Source organism: Monodon monoceros, unplaced genomic scaffold (genome assembly GCF_005190385.1).
Source record: "Monodon monoceros isolate NGI ecotype Baffin Bay Population unplaced genomic scaffold, NGI_Narwhal_1 Super_Scaffold_9, whole genome shotgun sequence".
In the NCBI taxonomy this organism is placed as follows: domain Eukaryota; kingdom Metazoa; phylum Chordata; class Mammalia; order Artiodactyla; family Monodontidae; genus Monodon; species Monodon monoceros.
Window position 1 is genome coordinate 25,780,632 of NW_021703786.1, and position 12,453 is coordinate 25,793,084.

Consider the following 12,453-nt stretch of genomic DNA (forward strand, 5'->3'; position numbering starts at 1 on the left):
CTGGACAAGCCCCTGTAACTCTGACTCTGGGGTCACAGAGGGAGTGGTCTCAATCTGATTTCGGACTCTGCCTAGAGCCTTCGGTGTCCCATTGTCCAGCAGACAATGCAGACCCTGTCTAGGCCCCTCAGGGTTTAGCCTCTGCCACAGTCCGGCTCCAGCTTCCGGCCCTCCTGGCCACCAGCTGTGCTCCCCACCTACCCTCTTCCCTGCTCTGGCCCAGGTCCTGCGTGGGCTCTGCGGCAGCACGGAACCGAAGGTACTGAAGGCGGGTCTTCCAGGCCCACAGGGGTCTCTGCCCCCTTTCCCCCCGACAGAGGGGCTCTGAGCCGGAAACCCTGGTCCGCAGGCATTCCTTTCTCAGACCTCTTCTCTCACTTGTCCTGGTCCCAAGGCCTCCTCTGGAGCTACTCGCTCCCTCTCCCTGCTGCAGCCCTTGGAATTGGGCTTCCCTCCTGAGCAGCTGGAGGGTTGCACTTTGTGCAACTCACCTGCACAAAGTGGGGGCTGCTGACTCACAGACTCGGAGAATCCAAGGGCTAGGTCGCCTGCCTTCAGGCGCAGCTGAACCTGGGCACTCAGACTGTCTGTCCCAAATCCTTGCGGCCCCAGGCCGCCGGCTCAGGAGTCTCACTCTAACCACTCTTGCTTACTGGGCTCGGAAGGGGCCAAGGGAAGAGCTTGTCAAGCATCGCCTGGCCTCGGTCTCCATGCTCTGGGCCCTGGCCTGTCCTTTTGCATCCCAGGGAGGGGTCTTGCCCCTCTGTTCTCTCAGAGGAAAGGGGCGTGGTCAGGGCTGGCCCGGGACAGCCCCAGAGTGGGTGGGCTGGCAGTGTTGTCTGTGCATATGTGAAAATGGCCCGCAGCTCCTGACACGCCAGCGGGGGTGGGGGGTGGGGGTGGGGGGTGGGGGTGGCTGGGGGGGTGAGTGCTGGTCACACTGGTCACAGCCCCACGCCCCATGCTTATCTGCCCTGACCTAGGGTCCCCTCATCAGGGTCCCCAATCCCAGCTGAGGAGGTCACTCCCCAGGGGGTCCTAGAGGTGGAGGAAAAACAGCACCCCCCCAAATTGGTAGGGTTCCTGGAAAGCCCTCGGGGCTGCAGCCTCACTGGGTGGGGCTCTCTGGCTGGGGGATGCATTGAGATGTACCCCCCGCCCAACACCCCTCAGGCCCTGGGGGGCCAACCCACTGTTGAACGATTAGGACTGCTGTTTACTACTCCTGCACAGCTGAAAATGTTTCTCAGATGAGTAAATTCATGCCTTCCTTGAGGAGGGCGTCTGCTGTCTGGTCTGCACAGACCCCTTCCCTGCACTGTGGGGACCACCCTTCCTCCTGTGTCTGGGGCCTCCACTCCTCCCCGCCAGGGGCACCCGGCCTGGCCACGTGGACTGGTTCAGGCTGAACATCTCACCCACCGTGGGGGAGATCTACTAAGATAAGGGACCCTCATCCTGGGGGGTTTCAAAGGCCAAGGCCACCCCAAAATCATTCTGGTTGCATGTGCCTCTCACGGGCCCAGCACCCCAAGGGGCTCTGCTCGGCTGCCGCAGCCGAGGTAGGCCTGACCCAGATGTCCCAGTCCCTCATCTGCTGAGACCCTAGCCTCTGGGGCCTCCAGGGAGTCCCCATGGGACACGCACACGGACACCGGGGTGAAGTTAGGATTCCGGACCATTGAAAACCTGCACAATAGTTCATATATTTATTCTTAAGCAAGTTATCAATAAAAAATTTAATACTAAAATGCCTTTACATAGAGTTTGCTGTTCATAAAACCTTTGTATTTTTTTTTGTTTGTTTTTAGTGTTTACATTGAAAAAAAAAATTCAACCATCCTCTTAGTTTACACATTTACAAGAGTCGTGCTTTTGCCAGGTTTAACCATGGTGGGAAGGGCCGCGCTGTCCGCACGCACACGGACAGAGGGGGATGGGAAGAGAAAAGCAAAGGACAAAAGTCCATGGACTAGGGAGAAGAACCAATGGGAGGGCGGGAGGCCAAGAAAAGGCTGCCTGTTCGTTCGCTCCTGCCTTGGTGCTTGGGGTTGGAAGTAGCCTCAGGTTCTAATTTCTGTGGTTGGGGCTTCCCCACACATGCCTTGGCACTGGCCGCGTCGCCCCACACCATCTTGCCACTTCCCCAGCCGCCAGCAGGACCTCAGCCGCCTCTCCAGGACGACCACCAGAATGAAATATTGCACTCGAGCCGAGACAAAGTGGAGAGTTGGGGTGGGAGAAGAAAGCTGGGGTGCAGGGGAATCCCTCCATGTCCCTATACTTCCCGTGGAGCCACCAGGAGCGGGGGAGGGGTGATTTCCTGGTTGGAAAGAAAAAGGGGCCCGGGCACCCACTGACATCCCTTATTTCCCAGGTACCTGGCCTGTGTCTGTGGGTCACACAAGAGCCTGTCCTAAGGAGCAGTGGCTAACTTGGGAGGCCTTCCTGGGGCTCCCATTGTGGCCAGGGGAGACTTAGTATGGTGAGACATGGGAGCACGTGGCCCTCAGTGTGTATTTTCGGGGACAAGGGCTGCTGGGCCACGGGTCTGGCTTGCCCTGCTTGTCCCTCTTGGCCTCAGGAGAAGTGAAGGTGTGATGAGTTCTCCAGGGTTACGGGGGTGGTGCTGAGGGTCTGGGACACCCACACGGCACAACGGTAGCCAGGGCGCTGGGCAGAGGGCTGCTCCGTGCACCTGAGGCTGGGTTGTAGGCAGGAGGGAACCCTGCTCTGTGCCCCAAGCACTACCCTGCCAGGCCAGCAGCCCTGCCAAGTGGCCGCAGAAAAGTCCCAGAAACCTCCACATGAGTTGGCGGGGGCCAGTTCCTTCCTTGCTCTGAGTGAAGGCTGGACAAGCTGGCCATTGAGACGGAAATCAGAAATAACTTGGAACATTCAGGAAATAAAATCAAAACATCACTTTTTCTTATCGATAGTTTAAAATATTTGTTCATTTTTGCTTTGTTTTAAACAGAGGTAAGATACATATATGGCTGCCGTCACACTCTCGGGCTGGGGAGCCTGCCCTGGCATCCCTTCTCTCCCCGAGGGACCCTTATCGTCAAGCCCGCCCCCCAATCCTTTTTTTCCCAGGAGATGAATTAAAAGGAAATAAACTTGAGTGTGACTTCCATCTTAGACAGTCCCCCCAAGATATCAACAGGTGTAACCTAGGGTCCTGTCTGACCTCTCCTGTGCCCTCCGGCCCCCTGCCCCCACCCCCAGCTGCCTCTGTCGTCACAGACGCCCCAGTTGGAACTCAGCTAGGCTGAGGAAAACAGTGCATTTTCAAAGAAACCCCCCCCCAGAACAAAATCTCTACACACACACACACACACACACACACACATAGACACACACACACACGCACGCACGCATACCCTCGTTACGCATGTAAGGAAAAAAAAATCCTTTTCGGCTTTTTTTCCATAAAACTTTCCCGCAGAAATACAATATTTACATAGAGAAATAAATAGACAACACACCTGATTTCTGCTTTCCCTGGTGGGAGACAGTCGGAGGTACTAGGGAAAATATGGCTTGGATTCTAATCTCTCGTGAACTGCCGAAGTGGGAAAACAGACAGGGCCGGCAGGTCCCAGTCGGGGCACAGGTGACCCTCCGCAGCAGACGGAGGGAACTGGGTTCTGATGCCCGAAAGCTCTCTCTCCTTCCAGGGAAAATAATAAAAAAGCCTGCATCTTGCCTTGGAGGGTTTGCATATTTGCTCAGACCTGCCCCTCCGAGGTGTGGGCCAGCCTCCCGCTCAGAGGCATGGGGCTGGGTCCTCACGTCCTCACGTCCCTGTGGCTCTGGCACTGGGCATGGCAGGGCAGGTGGGTCACCTGCAGCCGGCCTGTGCAGGCTCAGCACAGGATGGGCACACCGTCGGCCGTCACCAGGCGCCCGCTGGTGGGGTCGTAGGTGCCCGCCAGGTAGTAGAGATCCCGCCGGTCCTGGTACTTGCGGCTCCGTGTCATCTGCTCATACTGCTCGCGCCCCACTACCTGGCACTTGTGGGAGATGGTCTGCACATCGTTCTCATCCTCGTGGCAGGACTGGTACAGCGCGTTCTGCTGGGGAAGGGGGGCGAGGAGCGCTCGGCGTCAGGTCTGGCCTTGGCCAGCGGACCCCACCTGACCCAGGACCCTCAGTTCTGGATAAGCTCTTAACTGTGTGGCCGGGGTCTGCGCCCGGACCCCCAGCAGGCTGGCAGAATTGGAGAAACACTTGTTTCTGCACCATCTGCAAACATGGTTCTCAGGGAAGGCTGGAGAGTGAGCTGGGGGCATTTTCTGTCTTGGGTTGACCTTGGGAGGCAGGGATCAGCAGGCCCGTGGTGCGGGACATGGGCTGCTGAGGGCAGATGCTACAGGCTGTTGTGGGCCACAGCCCCCCACAAGGTGAAACTGTCACCCATTGCGTGGGGAGCCACAAAGGCCCAGCTGGGGAGGGATCCAGGTGGCCTGGCTCTGGGGCCTGAGTCCTCAGCTGTGTTACTCTCTGTGGGGCCCACGGCACCCTTGGGCCGGGAGGCCTTGAGGTGTGGGAACCGGGGGCGAGGGATGTCCATAGATGACCACTCCCCTTCTGGCTGCTGGTGCCAGTTGCTGAGATACCCCTTCCCAGGCCCCCCACTCTGAGCCTGCCCATACCCCCGGACCCCCTGCCCCACCCCAGGCCCCACCTTCCCGTCGCTCTGCCGCTTCCCCAGCTTGGTCTCCTCTGGGTGGTAGAACCACTTGACCTTCACCACCATGTTGCTGCCCCACGACTCCCACATGCTCTCGATGCGGCCGATGTAGGGCAGGTTGGGCCGCCCAGCTGACAGGAAGACGGCACAGTCCCCGATGCGAAGCGTCTCCTTGCCCCGGACGATGGCCTTGTAGAACAGCTTCCTGGCCTTCCCCTTCATGCCGCGTCTCTGTAGGAGACAGCCAGGGGCAGAGGGCAGTGAGGACAGGAGCCTCGGGGACAGGCGGCGGGCAGGGGACACAGGACAGAATGACAGAGACAGACGCAGGGAGTGTGTAGGAGAGACAGATGGTGTGTCTTGTATGTAAGTGTGCATGGTTGGGCCCACCTACCTGTGTGGGGTTCCCCGACCACTTCCAGAGCTGCCGGGCAGGCAGGAAGGCCGAGATCTTTGGCCGGTTTTCCACGGAGGGCAGCCGCTGCCTCCGGGACAGCTCTTTGGCTTTGGAGAAGCTCAGGGCCTCCTTGCGCTTGAGCCTGGGTCTGCCACTGCTGGGGCCCGCGCCCACACCCCCACCGGCCACCGCGGCCCTGGACAGGAAGCAGCGCTGGGCGTGCGGGTGTGGGCCAGCCCCCTTGGAGCGCAGGGCCTCGGGCTGGGCCAGGAGAGCGGGCACCGGGTGGGTGAGGCAGGTCTGCAGCAGCAGGGCTGGGTCCTCCTCGTCTGAGCTGTAGGAGGAGCCCTCGTCATCCGAGGAGCAGAGGCTGGAGGTGGACAGGGAGCCAGAGGAGGAGGAGGTGGATGAGCCCGAGGAGGAGGAGGACACAGAAAGGCGGGCGAGGAAGCGGGAGGGCACGCCGGGGGCCAGGCCAGGCCCGTCCTCCTCCTCGTCCGAGTAGGAGCTGTGGCAGTCACTGTCGCAGGGCAGCGGGTACTCGGCCTGGCCTGTGAACTTGCGCAGCGCCAGCCCCATGGGCAGCGGGTGGACAGGCGACCGCCCCTTCCTGTCCTTGCCCACAAGGGCCGGGTGCCCATAGCTGGGGCCGGGCAGGGGCCTCCCTGGCCTGGGCCCCACATCCTTGTCACCCGCGTGCAGCGCCTTGCAGTTCTTGCTCTTGGGGGAGGTCACGCCCTCATGGTCCAGCTTGACCAGGAACTCGCCGCCCGCCCGCCGCCGCCCGCCCTTCTCGGCCTCCGCCCGCTCGGCCTTCTTGGCCCGCAGCAGCTTGTGGGCACCCCCGGGCAGGCCGGGCCCGGCCCCGCCGACAAAGGGAGCGTAGGAGCTGGCCAGGCTGCTGAAGGAGTCGGCGCGGAAGCCGTTGCCAAACACGGGAGCAGCCACGCTGTGGACGGGGAAGAGCGCCTCACGGGCCCGCAGCTTCCTGGCGCTGCCGTTGAGTTGGAAGAGGTTCTGCAGCACACCCGGCCCCTTGCCACCTGCTGCGGCCGTGGCCACCGCCTTCCGCTTGGTCTGCGCCACCGCGGACCAGCTCAGCAGCGGGCTGCCCCGGCGGCCCAGGAAGTGGTCTGAGGCCCCCGCGGAGGGCTTGGTACCAGAGGCCAGGAGCTCCGCTTTGCCTGGGGAGAGGCCAGGGAGAGTCAGAGGAACTACCTGCCCGCCCCTTCTGGCCCCCCACTCCCGAGGGTGCCTCCCCACCCGAGGGCCCCGCAGTCCCGCGAGTACCAGCTTTGTCTTTGCCTACGGATTTCTTCCCGGGGGTCTTTGAGGCTTCAGGGCCATCATGTGCCTTGGGAGATAGGCTGGGAGCGGCGGCCTCACCAGGTGGGGGCGCCTCGCAGGAAGCTTTCTTGGTCCTTCGGCAGCTGCTGGACACCAGCAGGGCTGGCGAGGGCTCTGTGCCTGCAGGGTGGACCAGTGGCCTCAGCGATGTGCTGCCAGGGTGACCGCCTCCCCTTGCTCCCTCCTTGGGAGACTGTCTGGACGCAGGGGAGGCCCAGCCCGACTCCAGCCATAGGGGCTGACCCAGAAAGGGAAGGACCCCACGCTGGAGGGCCCTGGGGCTCACACTGGATCTTGAAGTCCGGAGGCAGCAGCCTGATGTTGGAGACAGCGATGTGGCCAGTGTCGCCATCGTCAAACTCCACCACCACGGAGTCCAGGTCGTCTTCCTCATCACTGGAGGCGCCTGGAGACAGGGCCCACCTGAGCACGGGGCCCTCCGCTCGGGGCCCACGGGGTTCTCCCTGGTGGCCGGGTGGCCGGGACGGGAGGATGACAGGATGGGCTCCGTAGCACCTGAGAGATGATGCTGGGATATTCTGCTCCCGGATCACATTTGACCTTGGAGCGGCCATGGCAGCTGGGAGCAGCCTGCCTCCCCTCCACCTCCCGGAGTGCGCCCGGAGAGGCAATATTACCGCCATCCATCACCCGCATCCCAGGGCACACTCACAGGGACGTGGGGCCCCGACCTCCCCCTACGCACACGCGCATGTGTGCAAACACATGCCTGGTGGAGGCCTGCCCGCCCCCCTGCCCCCGCACCTGTCAGACCGCAGGGTCCCCACATTCTGTGCCTGGGGGAGGGGGCAGAAGGATTTACCCCAGGAAAGCTGGTGCCCAGGTGACCAGTTTATAACCCTCAGGTCTGGGGCTCTGGGGCCCCTTCTCTGCTAGGCCTTCTGGACAGCCAGAGGCTCCACCCTGTCCTCACCCCAGGTCCCCCCTCGCTTTTTCCTGGCGACCAGGGAGCTGATGTTACCATCTGCTCTGTCTGACCTGCTCCAGCTTGGGAAGCAGGGCTGGCGGGAGGCCCTCCTTGAGAGACAGGGTCCCCTCCCTGGCACTCAGGTCTCTCACCTGCAGCTTCGCCTAAGGGGAGGGGCTGATGGGCCTCCCTGGGGCTCCTTGGGGGCGGGGCTTACCTCGCACTACACTGCCTGGGTACAGGCAGCGGGACTTCTGGCTCCAGTAGGCACAGACCCTTGTGCCGGGCGGGAGGTACCTGCTGGACTGTGGCCGGACATCAAGAACCTGCGGGACCAGTGGGGGTAGCGGCTGTGAGTGGGCGGGGCTGGCCAAGGGGTGCCCGGGAGGGGCTGGGTGCAGCCAGGCCCACCTCCCTGGGGTGGGGAGCCGAGCGGGGGCTGTCCCCTCACCGCCTCCTGCAGCAGCTGCTCCAGTGAGTAGATCCTCTGCCGGTTGCCTCTCTCACCCTCGATGACGATGCTGTAGCTGAGGGGCATGGGTGGGGGAGCATGAGACAGGCCTGCGCATCCACCACCTCCCGCTCAGGCCTCAGCCCACATCCCTCCCTGCGCACGCCCAGGCCTTACATGTCGGGGGGCTGCAGGGTCCTGACACTGCCCGCGTATAGCAGACTGTCCTCTTTGGGGATGAGCACGGGCAGCCCGTCCTGTAGGTCCTCCTTGTGGATGGTGCACGAGCGTGCTGGGGAGATGGGGGTGTCAGCACCTGGCCCCCATCCGCCCACCGCTGGCCCCAGACGCTCAGCATCCCCTCCTGGCCGCTCACCCAAGGCGGCGCTCTGCTCGGCGCTCAGGGGGCCACTGGCCTCCTCCTCCTCTGAGAGGCTGCTGCTGTCTTCAAACTCGAAGTCGTCCTCCACTGCGAAGCTCTCCAGCAGCCGGCTCACCGCCCGGCCCTTGCCCTGGGGGGTCAGAAGTGTCAGCTCTCTTGGGAGGGGCAGGCGAGGTCAGGGCTGGCTGGGTCCCAAGGTCGGGGTGGGGATGCTACCTGTTTGCCGGCAGCCTTGGTTTTCACCTTGCCCGCTTTCCTGCCCCTCCCCAGGATGGCCTTGGCGTTGCGGGGCGACAGGGCGATGGACAGGGCCCCGTTCTTCCGCTGTCAGAGGGGAGGGGCTGAGGTGAGGGTGGCATCAGCCTTCCTGCCCCCAGCCTGACCATGGTGTGACTGAGGCCGACCCTGAGTGTGACCCTGAATATGAGTCCCAGAGTGTGACTTGGTGTAGCAAGTGGAGAGAAAGAGCGGAGTAAATGTCCCCGAAGGCCTTTCACATCTGGCACCCACCCTGCTGGGCCCAGGACCCTGGGGTGCCCACTGGCCCTCACCCGCAGCCCTGGCTGGAGCACCGTGCTCTTGCGCGTGGCTCTCTTGAGGCGCTCACTGGCCAGCCTGCTGCCCTCCTCGTGGCAGGTGAAGGCCCGGGTGGGGCTGCAGAGGGCTTCCCTGCCGGGTGTGGCCCCCGGCTCTGCCCGCAGGCTGCCCTTGGCCTTGCCCTTGGCTTTCTTCTTGCCGGGCCCACCTGGGGGCCTGCGCCCCGGGGCCTGCTCCAGCTTGCTGCCCACCTTGGCCTTCACCGTCCTCCTCTTGACCTTGACCTCACTCTCGGGGCTGGAGAGGCGGCAGGCCCCTGGGGAGGGAGGGAGGGAAGCCGTCGCAGGAGCCCCAGCTGCCTGCTGGGGCCCTCGTCGGCCAGGCCTGCCCCAGCCCGCCCTCACCCCCTGGGTACCTAGCAAGCCCTGCCTCTCCTTCTTCTTCTTGGCCTTCTGGTTGGCCTCCATCTTGACCACGGAGGAGGGCGAGGGCCCCAGCACGGCCACGCGGGCCCCACCGTGCAGTGCCAGCCCGGGCTCCTTGGGAGGCGCCTCTGTTTCCAACAGACCCTCGCAGTTTTCACTGTCCGAGCCGCTGCCTGGGGAGAGGCGGGTGGTCCAGGTGATTTGGCATCAGAGCAGTGCCATTTTGGGGTGGGTTCGGGGGAGCGGATCATTCGCATGTATGGATGTGTTGGGGGCTGAGTGGAGCCCGTCACTGTCATCCCGGGGCTGCTTCGAGGGCAGGCACCTGGGCCAGGTGTCCAGGTGAGGGTGTTTGGACCAGAAAGGAGAAGGGGCTGCCTCTCTGACCTCCCTTTTTCTGCCTCAGTTTTCCTTTCTTATGCGCTGGGCAGTGGAGCACCCGCCTTGCAGGGCTGGGGACCCCCTTCCCCAGGGCAGCCCCTTCCCCTCCCTCGTCCCCCTGCCAGATGCCCTCCTGTTTCCTGCTTCCTCTTCCCTCCCTTTGTTCTTTCTCAGGCGGGACCTGGGGGAGGGGGCAGGGGCTGGCAGGGAGGAAGCATCTATTTTTCCAGGCTCCTGTTTCTGGACATGTGTGTTTGCTGGGGGCCAGATAACCCCTCCAGGTCACCGGGCCGGACACTGCAGGAAGGCAGGCTGGAGCAGGCAGAAGGGCTATTTTTAGCCCCTCTTTCCAGGATGCATCCAGCAGCCTCTTTTCTCCCTGTGGCCCCCCCCGAGTGGGGGTGGGGCACGGAGAACCCATCCTGGGCCAGTGAGAGCTTCTCCCTGTGTCCGGCATACGCAATGAGCCCTGACCAGGCTCTGATGGCTGTCCCAGCTCCCGCCCACCCACTCCCCCAGCCTCCAGTGACCGTGGAGGTCCTGGCTGTGCTGCTCAGACCGACAACTTGCCTGCCTCATGTGTTGCGGCCGCTGCCGGCTGGGCTGGGAACTTAGGTGTCTCCCTGCCAGCAACACCACCATCTGGCTGTGGGTGCCGGGCTGCCCCAGACACCTTGGCGCTCTTGGCTCGCGACAGCTTCTTCCGGATGCGACCCCCTGGGGTGGCCTCCTTCCGCCGGAAGGGGCTGAGGCTGGTGGGCAGCCCCTTGCTCTTGACCTTCGGCTTCAGCTGGGCCACCTTGTGGGCCACTGCAGATGCCAGGTCGCCCTGACCGCTGTGCTTCTTGCACCGAGCCTTCTCCTGTAGTAAACGGGCAGGTGGAGGCTGCAGTCACCGGGTCCCCCACCCTGAGCCACGGCCCTATGACCTTCGGCCTCTCCTCTGCCAGTGCTGGGCCTGGAAGGTGGCACTTCGCTGGCCTTGCCCTCCAAAATGCCTGAGAGGGAATCTGGCCCCGGGGCACAGGGCCTGCCCACTGGAGCCTAAGCTTGTGCCTGTCCTGCCCCCCATTTCACAGCCTCCCCGGACGGCCCAGCCTACTCAGCTTGGCGGAGGGAGGCCAAGGGCCCAGGTGTTTGTCATGTCCTAGAGAGAGGGACCAGCCTCCTGCTCCGGGAGGGACAGGCAAAGTGACAACAGACTCAGGCCCACCTCTCACCTGTCCCTCCCAGGACCCTAGAATAGGTGAGGGGTGGGAGGCACCCACTGCACTGAGAAGGAATGGGGTGCTGGCACCCCTGGGGAAGCCTGTCCCAAGGGAGGGGCAGTGCCCTCGGTCCACCCACTACACCAGGTATGCACCTGACATGGTGGACATCGTGAGCCCTCCCTCCTGAAAAGTCTTCCTGTGACCTGTGATAACTGTGTGTTGCTTTCCTCCCGCTGGAGTGAGCAGAGGGAAGGGAGGGGTCGTGGAGCATAACCGGCCCCGGGTCATACCTGCAGCCTCAGAGGCTCGCCTCCGTGTGACGCACACGAAGCTCGCCCGACCTTGTCTGCTCATCTGAGCAGTGGGGCCCCAGCCGGATGGTGACACGGGGCAGGGCGCGGTGGCAGTGTTTGGCCCGGGGCTGGTCTACCGCCTGCCCCCTGTCCTGTCCATCTGACATCCTGCACCCGGGCTTGAGGGTGAGGCTGCTGTGGGACTCACCGCAGATGCGGGTTGCAGGCCCACGTAGGTGCCCTTCTCCAGCCGGCCTCGCTTCTTCGAGGGCTCATCATCGCCGCCCCGCAGCTCGGTGCACAGCAGGCTCAGGCTGGACCGCACTGCCCTGGGAGCACGGGGGGCGCGGGTCACACCTGGGCACCTGGGCCTTGTCCCCGAGACAGTCCCTGTGGCAGCAGCCAGGGCACCGCGGTGGGTCGTGTGGTGCAGCTGCATGTCTGGGAGACCCACTTGCCCCTGTAAGGGCACTGCTTCTTTCCTGGCCAAGGCTGTGCCCCTGGGCCAGTCTCCTCTAAGCACACAGAGCTGCTGGGAGGCCAGGGGGGCCAAGCCAGTGCTGAGCCCCCCGGCCCCCGCTACCTAGCTAGCCCCCTCTGCCCACTGACTGGGGAGGGGCAGCCCAGTGCTCGGGGGCCAGGGCTCTGTGGCCAGCTGGGCCACTGTGTGACCTGGGCTGTGGCCTCAGTCTATCTACCTGGAAAATGGGGATGCTTTAAACTGTGCCTCTGTGCAAGGCTGGGGTGGGATCATGCTGGCCTTTGCACTCACTAAGGTCACTTAGTGAGTGCAAAGGCCAACAGCTACCTCAGTTAGGAACAAAAAGGCATCAGGAGAGGCCCCTGAGAAAGGGATCCACCCCGAGCATCTTTGCCACTGCCAGGAAGAGGATGTGGGGGACAGCGGCCAGAGAAACTCGTGCCCAGGCTCTGCCTCCTAGTCCCCAGGGACCCCCAGTGCCGGGCTCAGACCCCTCAGAGCTTTGTCCCCTGCCCTCAATTCTCCGTCTCAAAGGAGAAACTCTGCACCCCCCCCAGCTCCCAGATGGGGCCCTGGAAGCTGCTGACTCTGAGCCTGTTTCCCTGTGTCCCACAGGTGTGAGGCTGGGAGCTTGGCTGCCTGTCCTTTGCCAGACAGGGGCTGGGGGCTAGGCCTCTCACCTACTCCCTCCCTTACCCACACAGCATTAATGAAAATGAGTCACAGATGGAGGCCGAGGGCCCTGACCCGGCCCTGGCCTTGTGCGGCCAGACGTCAACTTTTACCTTCCTGCCCAGAGAGGCCAGGCAGGAAGCCGGCCCGGAACCATGCTTGGCCCCCGGGCCTCGGCCCTCCCACTTCCTGCCTGGGCCCAACTGCCAGCAGCTACTGAAGGGCAGGGGCCCCCCAGAGGGATGGAGAGTG

General features: G+C 63.3%; 1 protein-coding gene across 3 annotated transcripts in view; it reads right to left on the reverse strand.

Moving 5' to 3' along the window:
* Nucleotides 1-1,695: 1,695 nt before the first annotated feature.
* The window catches only part of BAHCC1 (BAH domain and coiled-coil containing 1), a 56,010-nt gene continuing 45,252 nt past the window's right edge, over nucleotides 1,696-12,453 (reverse strand). For 2 of the 3 annotated variants that reach the window (XM_029211889.1, XM_029211887.1), the window contains exons 14-27: nucleotides 11,257-11,377; nucleotides 10,115-10,406; nucleotides 9,154-9,336; nucleotides 8,753-9,054; nucleotides 8,418-8,525; nucleotides 8,196-8,331; nucleotides 7,997-8,111; nucleotides 7,820-7,895; nucleotides 7,586-7,694; nucleotides 6,727-6,846; nucleotides 6,384-6,560; nucleotides 5,091-6,277; nucleotides 4,691-4,927; nucleotides 1,696-4,079 (exon numbers count right to left, since the gene is read on the reverse strand). In XM_029211889.1, coding sequence (XP_029067722.1) covers nucleotides 3,870-4,079; nucleotides 4,691-4,927; nucleotides 5,091-6,277; nucleotides 6,384-6,560; nucleotides 6,727-6,846; nucleotides 7,586-7,694; nucleotides 7,820-7,895; nucleotides 7,997-8,111; nucleotides 8,196-8,331; nucleotides 8,418-8,525; nucleotides 8,753-9,054; nucleotides 9,154-9,336; nucleotides 10,115-10,406; nucleotides 11,257-11,377 — 3,373 coding nt within the window. In that variant the 3' untranslated portion in view covers nucleotides 1,696-3,869. The remainder of the gene's footprint in view (nucleotides 4,080-4,690; nucleotides 4,928-5,090; nucleotides 6,278-6,383; nucleotides 6,561-6,726; nucleotides 6,847-7,585; nucleotides 7,695-7,819; nucleotides 7,896-7,996; nucleotides 8,112-8,195; nucleotides 8,332-8,417; nucleotides 8,526-8,752; nucleotides 9,055-9,153; nucleotides 9,337-10,114; nucleotides 10,407-11,256; nucleotides 11,378-12,453) is intronic. The other variant, XM_029211888.1, reaches the window with a different exon arrangement.